Below are 18,891 nucleotides of genomic sequence, written 5' to 3' on the forward strand. Positions count from 1 at the left end.
CAGAGTTGGACTCGCCTCTCCAGCATCATAATGTGTAAACCCCAGAGAACTGAGGCCTCCCTAGGGAAAGCCGGTACCCAGGCACACTGTCAAGGCCCAGGGCTTTGGGGTTAATGACGAGGCTGCATGCCTGGGCCCTGAGATGATATCTCCATCACCCCAGAGGTCAGACAGGGTGTTCCCGGATGGGCATTCCCTTCTCACTGAGATATAGACCTATTTACTTAGTGGGGTTGCTTCCTACCTGCTTCTGTCTCTCCCTCCAAAATTCTGTCCATGGACATGAGAGAAATGAAGCACATGAGAGAATTGCCTCGGTGAGCTTAGCCCAGAGTATGCCGGGGTGTTCAAACGTATTACCCACGTGTTCAGATAAGTTTGGGAAATATGGGCCCACACAAGCTTGCCTTTGTGTAGCATTTCTCACTAATGTGTCTTGTGGCTTCTCCAGGAAGGGGAGAGAGGGAGCAGATTTTATTTGGCCACAGAACCCTTTCTCATAGAGGATCTGTGGGACCAGGCTTCCCCAGAATATAACTTTGAGAAATGCTCGTCTAGGCTTTTTAGAGACTCGTGGAACATAATCACTTAGGGTTTGTCATTTATCACATGAAGGGGCTGTGGACAGAGAGGTCGTGACCTTGGCCCGAGATCGGCCATCTAAGGGCAAATCGTGACCAGCACACAGGCACCTCCCGTCCACGCCAGGGCTCCCCTGGTTTCTTTCATAAATCTCAAAGGGCAGGGAGGGGAGTGAACATCTGATGAGCGCCCACCCTCAAAAGGGATAATTCTAGAAACTCGTTGCTAAGCTATAGGACCTGCTATGTGCCAGCGCCACGCTGGGTGCTGTGCGTACATAATCATCCCACTCCATCCTTCTATCAACACACTGAGGTAGGTCTCTTATGTTCTCCCCCGTTTTACAGACAAGAAAGCTGAGGCTTAGAGAGGTTCAGCCACCTGTGTGATCCCTTTGAGTAAGGAAATTGCAGAGCCGAGATTTGGACCCAAGTAGGCCTGACTTCCTTTGAAACACATGGTCTCATTCAGTCCTCTCAGTAGCCATGCAAGATAAAAATGGTCCCCCCCCCCCTACAGTCGAAGAAACCGGGGCTCAAAGAGGTTAAGAGACATAACAAGGTCCTGCAACCAGGGAGTGGGATAGCTGGCTGCAGACTCCTCCGTACGGGGTCCTCCACGACACGGTGCTCCTGCCAGGGCGAACGAGCCCGACAGCGATGCTGGTCTGGGTTCTCGTGTCTGCACTGACCGAAGGGACACAGCTGTGAGTGGAGAGAATCCCAGACCTCGGGATGGGCTTGAACCTGTGGCTTAGGTGGTACCTGTCTGCGCTTACCCAGCGCCGAGCTGAGTTCTCCATCACTTTAAAAAAAGAGCCCAAGGAAATAGTTCTCTTTGCTTGGCTGGCAAATAAAACCACCACAGTGCCTCTGTTTGACCTCCGCTAGTAGGAAGATTATTTGGCTAATTAGGTGAAAAGCCTTCTTGCACATGTACATGTTTTAACCCTAATGAGCTGTCGCCGGGGAAGTTTGCCCTTGGCCTGGTTCGCCAGGGGATCTTTCCTTTCCTCAGTGGAAAAGACCAGTGAGGTAAACAGAACCTCATTTCCATGGAAGCTCACTCTCTGGCCTTTTCTTTCCAGCAGTTGAAAGGTAATTACTTGATTTCTCTTTATTTGGGGGGGTTTCATAGAGCGGGGCTGTCAAGGCTTTTGATGGAGGATGGCCTTCTCTCTCACACCAGGCTATTTTAGGGAGCTTCGGTTGCATTTCTGTTTCCATCTTCCCTTCAGCTCATTAGCTCTCAGGCAGCAGCGTCCTCCTTCTGGTCACTCCTGCTAATTAAAGTCTAATGGAGCAAAGGACTTGACCCTGGAGAAAGTAGGATACACTGAGAAGCCAAAGAAATTCATCCAGAGATGGAAGTCCCCATCACCTTCCTCTCCGGACACAGAGTATCACAGCAAGACCCCGCATCCACACCAGGGAGGGACACTAGCCAATCTGGCACTTTCTCACCTGAATCTTTGATGCTCCATTGTGGACTGTGTCAGAAATACAGCCAGCGTGGGCTGTTCTAATAACGCAAACAGCAGCCACTGTTTCCTGAGGGTTTGCTGAATGCCAGGCACTGGGCTGAAAGCTTTATATCTGTGGTCTCAGTGAATCCTCATGACAGCCTTGGGGTAGACTTATTATACTGATTAATCAGATGAGGAGGCCTGAGCACAGAGAGGTTAAGTAACTTGCCCAAGGTCACACAGCTACTAAGTGGCAAAGCCAGGTTAAGAACATACCCGTTACTGTTATTTCTTAGGGAGGGCTCTTGCACTGCAACAGCCTCCCCAGAAGAAACCAGTCATGATAGGAAATGGACGGTAGACATTTCTCTGCCTCCGAGTGGTGGCTCTTTGTATTAAACTGAACCACGTAGGAGTGTGGAGTTAGTTGTCAGGGCCAATTAGAAAACCAAAACAATACACTGAAGAAGAAAGTCAACATAAAGCAGAACAGAAGAGTTCCAGTCTGAGGCAGAGCCAACTCCCATTTCAAATGGCTCATGCCACTTTACCACATTCCTGAACCTTATAGAGACTTGGTGTCCTCGTCTGTCAAATGGGAATAATAGCGGTACATACCTCATAAAGTTGTTTTACTCGGGAATTTCTCAAACTGCTCTGTGAAATACTTGTTTTCAGTGAAAAAATTGTGTCAAAGACAAAGTTAAACACAGTCAAACAAGCTGATTTACTCTAGAATTTCTTCGAATCTTAATTATGCTAATACGTATTATAAATTTTCAGGAAGGAACAGTGTTTCTTGACCCCAGAATCCTTTTCCTGGGAGAATGCACATTAACATCTATTTCTTGGGACCCCTTAGAGAAGGCTTTAATATAGGTCATACAGTCCCTGGTCTTCAAATAGGCATCAGTGAATGCTAATCCCCTCTGTTTTGTGCCCAGATTATTCAAATAGCCATACCTGTTCTTGTTAGATTTAAGTTCCATGGAGGCAGGAACTGGGTCTGTCTTGTTCCTTTCTGTATTCCAGTGTCATGCATAGCAAGACACTCCATAAAAATGTGATGAATGAATGAATGAACCAATGCATGAAGCTTTGTGTAGACCTAGCCTGCCCATCTTCACTGCTGGCATCCTCTGCTGTTTCTAATTGTATCTGGTGAGGCCCGTGGGAGAATTCAGACACCTCTGAGAAATTTCATAATGGGGATGGTTCTGTTGGGTTGTTTTTTCTTTTCACTTTTAACCTCTGAGCACCGTATCTTCTGACAGAAGCCCCCAACTTCAGCCCCTAACCGAATCATTTTCCTGCTTCTCAGTGAAGTAGTCAGATGTTTTCTTTGCATATGTATTTTGAACAGGGTATTTCTGAGTGTTCCCAGTGGGTGCACCTGGGTATGAAGACGTCTTGGTGTTCCAAGGGAATAGAATCAAAACAGTTCATTGGAGCTTAAAACCAGCACTGAGGATACCATGTTTCCCACGTGTGCCTATTGGCAAGTGGTGATGGAGGGACTACTGGTTAGTGGTGTGACCGCTCTCCAGTGGTTCTCTTGATTTATTGAGAACAGGATTTCCAACTCATGTTCTCTGGGCGTTATGCAAAAAATAAAAATTTAAGTTAAATAATAGTTGAGTTGGTCAAAATCTGACAGATTTCCTTACTGCTGAGCTTCTCAGAGATTTTGTGCATTTCGACACAGCATTTTCCAAACTTATCTAGCCATTCTTTTTTTTTTTTTTTTGCGGTACGCGGGCCTCTCACTGTTGCGGCCCCTCCCGTTCCGGAGCACAGGCTCCAGACACGCAGGCTCAGCGGCCATGGCTCACGGGCCCAGCCGCTCCGCGGCATGTGGGATCTTCCCGGACCGGGGCGCGAACCCGTGTCCCCTGCGCCGGCAGGCGGACCCCCAACCACTGCGCCACCAGGGAAACCCTCTAGCCCTTCTTTTGGAGCCCTTCTGGATCCTTTCTTCTGGAGTCTGTAATAAGGGTGTTGTTCAGCAGAACACCCGTTTGGAAATGCTACTTTAGAATATATGACCAAAAGTAACAATCCCATCTTTATGATCTAGAAAACAGTCCTGCCTATCAAAACTGTGGGAAAGAGAAGATAAGGCAACTCCTGAATTGAACAGGGTGATAAAAATGCAGAGCATAAAGCCAGATAGATTTTTATGTTTTGTATAACAAACCCAAGAAGACTATTCATGATGCTTCAAAACTATGACCATAAATTGTCCAGTGTTCTTATTTACATCATATTAGAAATAACTTATTTTCTATACCATTTCATAGCATAGATTAGATTCTTTTTTAAGCATGGAGCTGGGTTTTCATTTTCAAATATCTGAAAAAAATTCCATACTTTTCAGATTTCTGAATAAAAATGGCTTTTAAGAGAAAAGGACTTAGAAAACTCACATATTTCTTTGTCTACTTTTTGTTGTGAGTTAATCTGTTCTGAAAAGAAGAATACAGCACATCCCATTTGAATGTCACTGTTCCCTACTTATTAAACTTTTCTGTGAATAAAATAATTTATCAGGTACTGAACAAAGCAGACTCAATTACAGCTTGACGTATAACGCTAGGCTTGCTTGGAAGTAAAGAGAGAACTTCAATTCCTAGAGCAAGGATCAGTAACTACGGCCCGCCACCTGTTGTACATAAAATTTTATTGGAACACAGCAGTGCTCATTCATTTACATGTTGCCTGTGTCCATTTTCACACCTCATTGGAAGATGTGAGTCACTGCAACAGAGATCTTATGGCCCTCCAAGCCTAGAGTGTTAATTATATGGACCTTCGTAGAAATATTTGCCAATGTCTTTCATAGATTTATAGAAAGATGGGAGAGGGATGATGGAGGTTACATAACCAACCCCTTCATTCTATGGATGGGAAAACTGACACTAGAGAAGTTAGGGAATTGTCTACCCATCAGAGAAGACAAAGATAGATTTTTTTTTTTTAAGCCAGATGTAAATTTAATGTAGATGTGGCAAAAATCACCTGAGTGGGTAACTATCTAACTGCAAATTTCACAAGCAGATTACGGATGGCCTCGCCTTGAAGCATACTCTGTAGTTTCTAATGCATGCATTCAATTCGTTAGGAGAAGGAGGCTCGCACCTACTTCCACTTTACTGCTTAATTTTTTCAAGTAATTTTTATTACAGTATAGTTGCTTTACAATGTTGTGTTAGTTTCTGCTGTACAGCAGAGTGAATCAGCTATATGTATATATATATCCCCTCCTTTTTGGATTTCCTTCCCATTTAGGTCACCACAGAGCATTGAGTAGAGTTCCCTGTGCTATACAGTAGGTTCTCATTAGTTATCTGTTTTATACCTAGTAGCGTATATAAGATATCAACACCAACTGAGAGGTAGCAGCCATCTGGAGTACTTGCTGAAAAGGTCTCAGGGCTCAGAGAGAAAGGATGCAATGATTAACTAATCATCCATGGTCCAGGGGCGGGAGAGCAGCAGGATATATGCCACGTAGGTGCTACAGATGCGGACTATGTCCGCTCGGTAGGATACTAACAGTTATATTACCATCTCCTTCCTTGTACGTCTGCCCTGTAAACACTTCTTCGCTGGACCCCAAAACAGGAGAGCTGCATCAAGCCCTCATTAGAAGCACTGCTGCCTAGAAGTTCAGAGGTGGTTCTTATTCAAGTGCATTTAGATGTCTTTCTTAGCAACAGCCTGCCTACCACATCACATTCTCCTTAAAACGATTTAACTTGGGATTTCCCTCAAACTGGATTTGTGTGTCCCACGATTCTTACGTTTTAGTGGAATAGGTCTGTGGGGGCACAGAGTAGCTGGGTGTAAAGTCATGAGTTCCTTGGCTTTTGTCACCCAAACTGAAAGTCTCCACATTTGTGCTTTTGTGCAGCTGGACAATCCAGATGAGCAAGCAGCCCAGATCAGACGAGAGCTGGACGGACGTCTCCAAATGGCAGACCAAATAGCCAGGGTAAGGAAACGCTGGGGACACGTGCTGGGGGACCGGGCCAGAGTCCCACACCGGAAGTGCACTGATCGTTAAGGGCCGCGGAAAGATAAAACTGAGAATTTCACCTTCTCAGGAAGAAGAGGATAATCACCTGGTAGGGTCCTCAACGCTTCTTTCTCAGGGCAAGTGTCCTAGACACAGCACGTGTATTTCCTATCCTCCAGTCAATACTCAAACTCCAGCCTCACCTTTCTTCTGAGTCCCAGACTTACATTTCCATCTGTCTGTTGAGCATTTCCACGTGGCCAGTCCCTTGCATTTCAGGTTGGATGTGTTCCAAATCTTACTGCCCGCCGAGTACACACACCTGCATAGACTCCTCACGTGGCCTCCACACAGTTACCATGGATGAAACCTCCCAGTCATTGTCAATTCCTCCTTCCTCCCCAGAACACTCAACACTCCCATCTGCCACCTGGCTTCTTGATTCTGCCTCCCAAATGTGGGCCAGATCCCTTTACTGGTTTCCGGCACCACTGCTAGTGCTTTGATCCAGGCCCCTCATCTTCCACGCCTGGATCTTAAAATAGCCTCCTAGTGGGTATATCCCTGGCTTCACTCCCTCCCTGTGTCCTGTCCATCCTGCATGTAATCATCATTCGAAACCTCATGTATGAACATCTCATAACAGAGCCTCCAAATCCTTCAGTAGAATCCTCCAGTGTCCCCAGAACAAAATCTCAGTGCTTTAGAATGATACTCAAGGCTCTTAATCCACAGACCATATCCTTCTTTATTGGCCTCACCTCCCACTACTTTCCCACCAGAGCTCCCCATTCCAGCTATACAGAATGTCTCCCTCTGAATACCCCAGGCCCTTTCCAACCTCAGTGCCTTTGTACCCACTAGTGTTTCAATGTGGAATGACCTTTCTCCTCTCCTGCACTTAGCAAGCTCTCCTACTCAGCCTTCAGTCCTCAACTGAAAACCCCTTGTCTAAGAGCTGAGCTCATCCTGCCCACTTGTGCTTTCTTCTTGCCACATGTAAACCTTTATTATGACAGTTCATTGAATGGTGACTATTCATTTACATGTCTGAGTCTCACAGTAGATGGGATTGCTCTAGGGTTGGGATGTCTCCCTGTTGAGGATAGGGAGTCTAAGAATTATCTCCTATTTTTTTTTTTTTTTGCGGTACGCGGGCCTCTCGCTGTTGTGGCCTCTCCCGTTGCGGAGCACAGGTTCTGGACGCGCAGGCTCAGCGGCCATGGCTCACAGGCCCAGCCGCTCCGCGGTATGTGGGATCTTCCCGGACCAGGGCACAAACCCATGTCTCCTGCATCGGCAGGCGGACTCTCAACCACTGCACCACCAGGGAAGCCCCTATCTCCTATTCTAACTGTTCTACCATTTGTGCTAACAGTAATCGTGCTAGTGGCATTTCTTGAGCATTGACTCTGCGTCAAGCATGTTACATGCTTTACATATGCCATCTCATTCCATCCTCCAAACAGTTCCATAGGGGCATTTGTTATTCTTGTTTTAGAGATGGGAAAATCTAGGCCTACCATGAGAGGTACTAGTTAAGAGGCTACAATGGACCCTTCACTCAAGTCTAAGTATCAGGACTGGGCTCACCCTACGTGCAAAATTTAAAAATGGGGGTCGGGATGTGGGGGAGGATGAATGCAGGGTGGAGCTTGGTGTTCAGCCTTCCTCTCTATGGAAAGAAGCGTCTCAGGATTTGTACACATGGAAAGGAATTCTACTGGACGAGAAACCGAAGAGAGACTCCAAGAAGCAGGAAAATCCCCTTTCGTGCTCAAGCAGTTGTGTTGAAACGGTCTGCATCTTGTTTTTGGACACCTTCAAAGTTTATGGTCAGGTCAGTCTGGTGGCTAAAAGTAGTATGTAGTTCTCTGGCTAAAGGTAGTGAAAAGGCTCTTATGTTTGAAAATCCTGCTTAATGTGGGAGTAAACATCAATAAGGCTTCGGAATGTACTTCTCTAAATTCAGCACCTCCTCAGCAGATTATCCAGAAAATAAAGGTCATTTGGTCCATGCCCTGCCCTTAGGCAACTATTATATCCCCAACTAATAAGTATTCGTGCCACTTAAAGAAAATTTTACACACACACACTTCAAAAACAAGCTCATGGCACCTTTATTTTAGTTGTCTTGTTTACTTTTAAGGCTTAACATGATAATTTTAGAAATTTGCGTAAGCTAATTTTAATTTTTAAAAGACCACGGGTGAACAACCGTTACATAGTGCGCGAAGTTGCTCATTTCTGAACAATAGATCAAAGAACACTCCCGAGGAGCTTCAAGATGGCGGAAGAGTAAGACGCAGAGATCACCTTCCTCCCTACAAATACATCAGAAATACATCTACATGTGGAACAGCTCCTACAGAACACCTACTGAACGCTGGCAGGAGACCTCAGAACCCCCAAAAGGCAAGAAACTCCCCACTTACCTGGGTAGGGCAAAAGAAAAAAAGAAAAAAGAGAGACAAAAGAATAGGGACAGGACCTGCACCAGTGGGAGGGAGCTGTGAAGGACGAAACGTTTCCACACACTAGGAGCCCCTTCGCGGGCGGAGACTGCGGGTGGCGGAGGGGGAAAGCTTCGGAGCCACGGAGGAGAGCACAGCAACAGGGGTGCGGAGGGCAAAGCGGAGAGATTCCCGCACGGAGGGTCGGTGCCGACCGGCACTCACCAGCCCGAGAGGCTTGTCTGCTCACCCGCCGGGGTGGGCGGGGCTGGGAGCTGAGGCTCGGGCTTTGGTCGGAGCACCGGGAGAGGACTGGGGTTGGCGGCGTGCACACAGCCTGAAGGGGTTAGTGCGCCGCAGCTGGCCAGGAGGGAGTCCGGGAAAAGGTCTGGAGCTGCTGAAGAGGCAAGAGACTTTTTCTTGCCTCTTTGTTTTCTGGCACGCGAGGAGAGGGGATTCAGAGCGCCGCTTAAAGGAGCTCCAGAGACGGGCGCGAGCCGCGGCTAACAGCGCGGACCCCAGAGACGGGCATGAGACGCTAAGGCTGCTGCTGCCGCCACCAAGAAGCCTGTGTGCGAGCACAGGTCACTATCCACACCCCCCTTCCGGGTAGCCTGTGCAGCCCGCACGGCCAGGGTCCCGGGAGCCAGGGACAACTTCCCCGGGAGAACGCACGGCGTGCCTCAGGCTGGTGCAACGTCACGCCAGCCTCTGCCGCCGCAGGGTCGCCCCACACTCCGTGCCCCTCTCTCCCCCCCCCCCGCCCCCCCTCCCCGGCCTGAGTGAGACAGAGTCCCCGAATCAGCTGCTTCTTTAACCCTGTCCTATCTGGGCAGGAACAGACACCTTCAGGCGACCTACAGGCAGAGGTGGGGCCAGATCCAAAGCTGAGCCCAGGGAGCTATGTGAACAAAGAAGAGAAAGGGAAATCTCTCCCAGCAGCCTCAGGAGCAGCGGATTAAATCTCCACAATTAACTTGATGTACCCTGCATCTGTGGAACACCTGAATAGACAACGAATCATCCCAAATTGAGGAGGTGGACTTTGGGAGCAACAATATATATAGTTTTTTCTTTTTTTGTGAGTGTGTATGTGTATCCCTCTGTGTGTGATTTTGTCTGTATAGCTTTGCTTTTACCATTTGTCCTAGGGTTCTGTCTGTCCTTTTTTTTCTTTTTTACTTATTAAAAAATTTTTCTTAATAATTATTTTTTACTTTAATAATTTTATTTTTACTTTATTTTATTTTATCTTCTTCTTTCTTTCTTTCTTTCTTTCTTTCTTTCTTTCTTTCTTTCTTTCTTTCTTTCTTTTCCTCCTTTTATTCTGAGCCGTGTGGATGACAGGCTCTTGGTGCTCCAGCCAGGCGTCAGGGCTGTGCCTCTGAGGTGGGAGAGCCAAGTTCAGGACACTGGTCCACAAGACACCTCCCAGCTCCAGGTTATATCAAACGGCGAAAATCTCCCAGAGATCTCCATCTCAACGCCAAAACCTAGCTCCACGCAACAGCCAGCAAGCTGCAGTGCTGGACACCTTATGCCAAACAAATAGCAAGACAGGAACACAACCCCATCCATCAGCAGAGAGGCTGCCTAAAATGATAATAAGCCCACAGACACCACAAAACACACCACCAGACGTGGACCTGCCCACCAGAAAGACAAGATCCGGCCTCATCCACCAGAGCACAAGCACTAGTCCCCTCCACCAGGAAGCCTGCACAACCCACTGAACCAACCTTAGCCACAGGGGACAGATACGAAAAATAATGGGAATTATGAACCTGCAGTCTGCAAAAAGGAGACCCCAAACACAATAAGATAAGCAAAATGAGAAGATAGAAACACACAGCAGATGAAGGAGCAAGGTAAAAACTCACCAGACGAAACAAATGAAGAGGAAATAGGCAGTCTACCTGAAAAAGAATTCAGAGTAATGATAGAAAAGGTGATCCAAAATCTTGGAAATAGAATGGAGAAAATACAATAAACGTTTAACAAGGACCTAGAAGAACCAAAGAGCAAACAAACAGTGATGAACAGCACAGTAAATGAAATTAAAAATTCTCTAGAAGGGATCAATAGCAGAATAACTGAGGCAGAAGAACGGATAAGTGACCTGGAAGATAAAATAGTGGAAATAACTACTGTAGAGCAGAATAAAGAAAAAAGAATGAAAAGAATTGAGGACAGTCTCAGAGACCTCTGGGACAACATTACACGTACCAGCATTCGAATTATAGCGGTCCCGGATGAAGAAGAGAAAAAGAAAGGGACTGAGAAAATATTTGAAGAGATTATAGTTGAAAACTTCCCTAATATGGGAAAGGAAATAGTTAATCAAGTCCAGGAAGCACAGAGAGTCCCATACAGGGTAAATCCAAGGAGAAACACGCCAAGACACATATTAATCAAACTATCAAAAATTAAATACAGGGGGGCTTCCCTGGTGGCGCAGTGGTTGAGAGTCCTCCTGCTGATGCAGGGGACATGGGTTCATGCCCTGGTCCCAGAGGATCCCACATGCCGCGGAGTGGCTGGGCCCGTGAGCCATGGCTGCTGAGCCTGTGCGTCTGGAACGGGAGAGGTCACAAGAGTGAGAGGCCTGCGTACTGCAAAAAAAAAAAAAAAAAAAATTCAGGGACTTCCCTGGTGGCGCAGTCGTTGGGAATCTGCCTGTAAACGAAGGGGACACGGGTTCGATCCCTGGTCCAGGAAGATCCTACATGCCACAGAGCAACTAAGCCCGTGGGCCACAACTGCTGAGCCTGTGCTCTGGAGCCTGCGAGCCACAACTACTGAGCCCGGATGCCTAGAGCCCATGCTCCGCAACAGAAGAAGCCACCACAATGAGAAACCCGTGCACCGCAGTGAAGAGTAGTCCCTGCTCACCACAACTAGAGAAAGCCCTCACACAGCAATGAAGACCCAACTCAGCCATAAATAAATAAACAAGCACTCTTACTTTAAAAAAAAAAAAAAAAAATTAAATACAAAGAAAAAATATTAAAAGCAGCAAGGGAAAAACAACAAATAACACAAAAGGGAATCCCCATAAAGTTAACAGCTGATCTTTCAGCAGAAACTCTGCACACCAGAAGGGAGTGGCAGGACATATTAAAACTGATGAAGAAGAAAAACCTACAACCAAGATTACTCTACCCAGCAAGGATCTCATTCAGATTTGACAGAGAAATTAAAGCCTTTACAGACAAGCAAAAGCTAAGAGAATTCAGCACCACCAAACCAGCTCTACAACAAGTGCTAAAGGAACTTCTCTAGGCAGGAAACACAAGAGAAGGAAAAAGACCTACAATAACAAACCCAAAACAATTAAGAAAATTGTAATAGGAACATACATGTCGATAATTACCTTAAATGTAAATGGATTAAATGCTCCAACCAAAAGACATAGATTGGCTGAATGGATAAAAAAACAAGACCCATATATATGCTGGCTACAAGAGACCCACTTCAGACCTAGGGACACATACAGACTGAAAGTGAGGGGATGGAAAAAGATATTCCATGCAAATGGAAATCAAAAGAAAGCTGGAGTAGCAGTTCTCATATCAGACAAAATAGACTTTAAAACAAAGACTATTAGAAGAGACAAGGACACTGCATAATGAACAAGGGATCAACCCAAGGAGAAGATATAATAATTGTAAATATTTATGCACCCAACATAGGAGCACCTCAATACATAAGGCAAATACTAACAGCCATAAAAGAGGAAATCGACAGGGATGCAATCATAGTAGGGGACTTTAACACCCCACTTTCACCAATGGACAGATCATCCAAAATGAAAATAAATAAGGAAACACAAGCTTTAAATGATGTATTAAACAAGATGGACTTAATTGATGTTTATAGGACATTCCATCCAAAAACAAAAGAATATGCATTCTTCTCAAATGCTCATGGAACATTCTCCAGGACAGATCTTATCTTGGGTCACAAATCAAGCCTTGGTAAATTTAAGAAAACTGAAATCATATCAAGTATCTTTTCTGACCACAAGGCTATGAGACTAGATATCAATTACAAGGAAAAATCTGTAAAAAATACAAACACATGGAGGCTAAACAACACACTACTTAATAACCAAGAGATCACTGAAGAAATCAAAGAGGAAATCAAAAAAAATACCTAGAAACAAATGACAGTGAAACACGATGACCCAAAACCTATGGGATACAGCAAAAGCAGTTTGAAGAGGGAAGTTTATAGCAATACAATCCTACCTTAAGAAACAAGAAACATCTCAAATAAACAACCTAACCGTACACCTAAAGCAATTAGAGAAAGAAGAACAAAAAACCCCCAAACTTAGCAGAAGGAAAGAAATCATAAAGATCAGATCAGAAATAAATGAAAAAGAAATGAAGGAAACAATAGCAAAGATCAATAAAACTAAAATCTGGTTCTTTGAAAAGATAAACAAAATTGATAAACCATTAACTAGACTCATCAAGAAAAAAAGGGAGAAGACTCAAATCGACAGAATTAGAAATGAAAAAGGAGAAGTAACAGCTGACACTGCAGAAATGCAAAGGATCATGAGCGATTACTACAGGCAACTCTATGCCAATAAGATGGACAACCTGGAAGAAACGGACAAATTCTTAGAAACGCACAACCTTCCAAGACTGAACCAGGAAGAAATAGAAAAAATGAACAGACCAATTACAAGCACTGAAATTGAAACCGTGATTAAAATTTTTCCAACAAACAAAAGCCCAGGACCAGATGGCTTAACAGGCGAATTCTATCAAACATTTAGAGAACAGCTAACACCTATCCTTCTCAAACTCTTCCAAAATATAGCAGAGGGAGGAACACTCCCAAACTCATTCTACGAAGCCACCATCACCCTGATACCAAAACCAGACAAAGATGTCACAAAGAAAGAAAACTACAGGCCAATATCACTGATGAACATAGATGCAGAAATCCTCAACAAAATACTAGCAAACAGAATCCAGCAGCACATTAAAAGGATCATACACCATGATCCGGTGGGGTTTATCTCAGGAATGCAAGGATCCTTCAATATACGCAAATCAATTGATGTGATACACCATATTAACAAATTGAAGGAGAAAAACCATATGATCATCTCAATAGATGCAGAGAAAGCTTTCGAAAATTCAACACCCATTTATGATAAAAACCCTCCAGAAAGTAGGCATAGAGGGAACTTTCCTCAACATAATAAAGGCCGTGTATGACAGACCCACAGCCAACATCGTCCTCCATGGTGAAAAACTGAAAGCATTTCCACTAAGATCAGGAACAAGACAAGGTTGCCCATTCTCACCACTATTATTCAACATAGTTTTGGAAGTTTTAGCCACAGCAATCAGAGAAGAAAGAGAAATAAAAGGAATCCAAATCGGAAAAGAAGAAGTAAAGCTGTCAGTGTTTGCAGATGACATGATACTGTACATAGAGAATCCTAAAGATGCTACAAGAAAACTACAAGAGCTAATCAATGAATTTGGTAAAGTAGCAGGATACAAAATTAATGCACAGAAATCTAGCATTCCTATACACTAATGATGAAAAATCTGAACGTGAAATTAAGAAAACTCTCCCATTTACCATTGCAACCAAAAGAATAAAATATCTAGAAATAAACCTACCTAAGGAGACAAAAGACCTGTATGCAGAAAATTATAAGACACTGATGAAAGAAATTAATGATGATACAAATAGATGGAGAGATATACCACGTTCTTGGACTGGAAGAATCAACATTGTGAAAAGGACTATACTACCCAAAGCAATCTACAGATTCAGTGAAATCCGTGTTAAACTACCACTGGCATTTTTCACGGAACTAGAACAAAAAATTTCACAATTTGTTTGGAAACACAAAAGACCCAGAATAGCCAAAGCAATCTTGAGAAAGAAAAATGGAGCTGGAAGAATCAGGCTCCCTGACTTCAGACTATACTACCAAGATACAGTAATCAAGACAATATGGTACTGGCACAAAAACAGAAATATAGATCAACGGAACAGGATAGAAAGCCCAGAGATAAACCCACGCATGTATAGTCACCTTATCTTTGATAAAGAAGGCAAGCATATACAGTGGAGAAAAGACAGCCTCTTCAATAAGTGGTACTGGGAAGACTGGACAGCTACATGTAAAAGAATGAAATTAGAACACTCCCTAACACCATACACAAAAATAAACTGAAAGTGGATTAAAGACCTAAATGTAAGGCCAGACACTATCAAACTCTTAGAGGAAAACATAGGCAGAACACTCTATGACATAAGTCACAGCAAGGTCGTTTCTGACCCACCTCCTAGAGAAATGGAAATAAAAACAAAAATAAACAAATGGGACCTAATGAAACTTAAAAGCTTTTGCACAGCAAAGGAAACCATAAGATGAAAAGACAATCCTCAGAATGGGAGAAAATATTTGCAAATGAAGCAACTGACAAAGGATTAATCTCCAAAATTTACAAGCAGCTCAATATCAAAAAAACAATCAACCCAATCCAAAAATGGGCAGAAGACCTAAATAGACAGTTCTCCAAAGATATACAGATTGCCAACAAACACATGAAAGGATGCTCAGCATCACTAATCATTAGGGAAATGCAAATCAAAACTACAATGAGGTATCACCTCACACCAATCAGAATGGCCATCATCAAAAAATCTACAAACAGTAAATGCTGGAGAGGGTGTGGAGAAAAGGGAATCCTCTTGCACTGTTGGTGGGAATGTAAATTGGTACAGCCACTATGGAGAACAGTATGGAGGTTCCTTAAAAAACTCTAAATAGAACGACCATACAACCCAGCAATCCCACTCCTGGGCATATACCCTGAGAAAACCATAATTCAAAATGATACATGCACCCCAGTGTTTATTGCAGCTCTATTTACAATAGCCAGGGCATGGAAACAACCTAAGTATCCATTGACAGATGAATAGATAAAGAACATGTGGCACATAAATACAATGGAATATTACTCAGCTATAAAAAGAAATGAAATTGAGTTATCTGTAGTGAGGTGGATGGACCTAGAGTCTGTCATACAGAGTGAAGTAAGTCAGAGAAAAACAAATACCGTATGCTAACACATATATATGGAATCTAAAAAAAAAAAAATGTCATGAAGAACCTAGGGGCAAGTCGAGAATAAAGATGCAGACCTACTAGAGAATGGACTTGAGGTTACAGGTAAGGGGAATGATAAGCTGGGACAAAGTGAGAGAGCTGCGTGGACATATATACACTACCAAACGTAAAGTAGGTAGCTAGTGGGAAGCAGCCGCATAGCACAGAGAATTCAACTCGGTGCTTTGTGACCACCTAGAGGGGTGAGATAGGGAGGGTCGAAGGGAGGGAGACGCAAGGGGGAAGAGGTATGGGGACATATGTATATGTATAATTGATTCACTTTGTTATAAAGCAGAAACTAACACACCATTGTAAATTAATTATACTCCAATAAAGATGTTAAAAAAACCCAAAAAACTCTCCCTTGGCCCACACCACTGGGTATTTTGGTACCTAGTAGGATGTTACTGGCAACTTAGAACTAGACTTTCTTGGACAATGAAATAGGCAACTAAAGTAAATCTTGGTCAAAGTATATGGAGGGTATATTTCAAAGTATATGGAGGGTATATTTAAACATTCAGGAGGATTTCTATTGAGAATCTTCCCACTACTATCTCCTGTTCTCCTGGAAATTGACTGTCTTCTTTTGCAATATTCGTTCATGCCAGTGGCCCCCTTGCCACAGTTACTTGGTTCTGGAAGTGGACTCCTCACCCAAGTGGAACTAATCACATCTCCCAGCCTGCCCCGGCCGTTAGTGATTGGTCCAGAAATGGATGCAGCTAAACCAGTGAACCCCTTCACTGGGACCTGTGGACTGTAGGCCAACAGAGCTATGTCTTGTAGTGGTAGAAAGATGTCTGCAGCCATGTTCATTTCTTCAGTGTAGGGGAAAGAAGATAAATGAGTGAAGCTAACATACATACAGAGATAAACAGAATATACTGAGATCCTCAGGGTGTTCAAGACACTGAATCTACTTCTTCCTGATCGTCAACTGTGTAACTGTTTTTCCTTCAGTTTAGTTGGATTCCAAGAAAAGGAAACTCTACTTCTGCTTAAACCAGCCTGGCTAATACTGAGGAAGAGTCAGAAGTATCTCATCTACTAAAAATTAAATATCAAGTTTTCAGATACAGGCTAGTTCCTGAAAAGATATTGAAACAAAGCACCCATGCTTATCTTCTTTTAGCATGCCCTGATTTTTCTATTTGTAGCATCACAGTGAATTTTATTGAGGGTGTGCAATTCAACCCATATGGCTAAACGTCAGCTCCTGTAAATATCATAACCAGAAATTCCTGGAGATAGATGTCATCCATCATACATAATTCACTGTGTTCTCTGAATTATAAGATGGGTAGAGTGTCTTGATTGCAAATTAGAAGCACCAACTCAAGGAAGCTTTTAAGAGAGGGGATTGATTCTAGGGATCAAGGAATGTCTCACAGAGCCCATGGGCAAGGTACAGCCAAGACCTAGGAAGGGAGTGGAGCCAGGGGCCACCAAGTGGTCAGGACTTTCCCCCTTCCCTTGAGCCTGTGTGTCCCATTCATTATTCCTTCTTTCTCTGCAGACCATCTTTCTTTGCTTCTCAGATGGGAAACATGGCTGTTCCACAGTTCTCCGTGTTTCCAGGATGGCCAAATAGAAAACCATTTAGCCAGTCAACCTCTGTCTCAAATCTTTCTTCCAATGTCCTCTTTCCGCTTTTCTCACTACCCCCTCACATTCACAATTTTAAGAGTCAGTCTTCTGACTGGCCCCGCTTAGTTCAAGGGCCAACCCCTAGAGCAGTCGATCAGTCCACCGTGGAAAGGGGGTGAGGTCTCAGTGAACACGTGGATGCTAGAGATACATCACTGAGGGAGAGGGTGGTACCGACAAGGTAGGGCTCTGGGTGGGGTGATCATTATGAATTGGGAGCCTCTCGAAGATGTGTGCAAAGTAACTGTGGCTTTAATGCGGTGTTTACTATGTGTCCAACTCTCTTCTAAGCATTTTACATTTGAGAACCTACCTAACCCTCCAACAACTTTATGAGAAAGGTGCTCCCAGTATCCCCATGTCATAGAGGAGGCTGAAGCACAGACATTAGAGGCCTTGGCCCAACTCATTCACTGACCAGAACCTTCTCTCTTAACCAGTATGCACACTACCATTACAAAATGCCTTCCCAAACATAGAGCCTCATTTCCCCATCGCCCCAGTCCAAAGATCCAACATGCCCTTCACCCAGGCCTTCACCTTTCTGCATCCTGACCTCTCTCTGCTGATCAGCCCTTTATTAATTTGCCCTGGCTGTGCAATTCATGTAAACTCCCATTTAGACCTGTGACAAATGATCCTGCGAGTTAACGATGATTCTCCGCAGTTCAGGCACATCAGAGAGTTTAAGTGACGTATCAACGTTGACCCAGCTAGTAAGTAGAAAGCCGAGTGCTTTAATTCCAAGTTTCACGTTCTTTCTTTTGAGTAGTCAGATGACAGGCAGTTACACCAGGGCAAGAGTGCCCCCAGCTCCTCCCTCCCTGATGGTTGCCCCTCCGGGAAACTGCTTTCTCTCTGGCGCGAAAATTTGCTGTGCCTTCCCTTCAGTTTATCCAGAAGCCCAAAGGAAGCAAAAGCAGCAGGCGGAATGGGCTCCTGGGCTTCTGAATCCCTTCCACGTTGATTTCCTTGGCATCTGGAAACGAGGTGGTGGGGACCTAGGTGGTTCCGCCAGCAGCCTTCTTAGGCTCACGTGCTTACAGAAGGCAAATGTTTGTCTTTTCTTCCTGGGAGAGAAGGGAGGCAAGTGCAAGGTGGCTTTCCTCTACCCGCAACCCTACCCTGTAATCTATCAGTTCAGTCACACCAACATCCAACGAACGAATCATCAGAGATGGCTGTGTGAGCCCTCACTGTGAACGTCAGATACGCTGCCTTAAAAGATCCATGAAGAGATCTGAACGCATTTTTTTAAAATGTGGTAGAAAAGACTTCTTAATCCCTGCTCAAACATTTTCCCAAATCCTCTCATGTTGACGTTAAAGAGTCCCCAAATTTCACCCAGGGATTAAGCGTAAATGGTGTGATTAGAAGTTGACATTGGAGCTTAAACAGGCAGCTTGTGGCATTAGTGCTGCTGTGATATTTGCCAGTTCTTTTGGCCACGTTTTGGGTAAAATTCCAAAATTCTTGAGCTGATTATATAAGACAAATACTACAGCTTTTAAAATAGAGGCAGAGGTCTGGGAGTGAAGCACCATTGTTTTTTCAAGCTGTCATTTCA

The 18,891-nt window shown here is 44.2% G+C and overlaps 1 protein-coding gene across 14 annotated transcripts in view; it reads left to right on the forward strand.

Moving 5' to 3' along the window:
- Positions 1 to 18,891, forward strand: part of CADPS (calcium dependent secretion activator) — a 478,500-nt gene that overhangs the window by 204,044 nt on the left and 255,565 nt on the right. For all 14 annotated transcript variants that reach the window (XM_065884698.1, XM_065884694.1, XM_065884691.1 and 11 more), the window contains one exon: positions 5,961 to 6,041. In XM_065884698.1, the coding sequence (XP_065740770.1) occupies positions 5,961 to 6,041 (81 nt within the window). The remainder of the gene's footprint in view (positions 1 to 5,960; positions 6,042 to 18,891) is intronic.

This window comes from Phocoena phocoena, chromosome 10 (assembly GCF_963924675.1).
Source record: "Phocoena phocoena chromosome 10, mPhoPho1.1, whole genome shotgun sequence".
Lineage (NCBI taxonomy): Eukaryota > Metazoa > Chordata > Mammalia > Artiodactyla > Phocoenidae > Phocoena > Phocoena phocoena.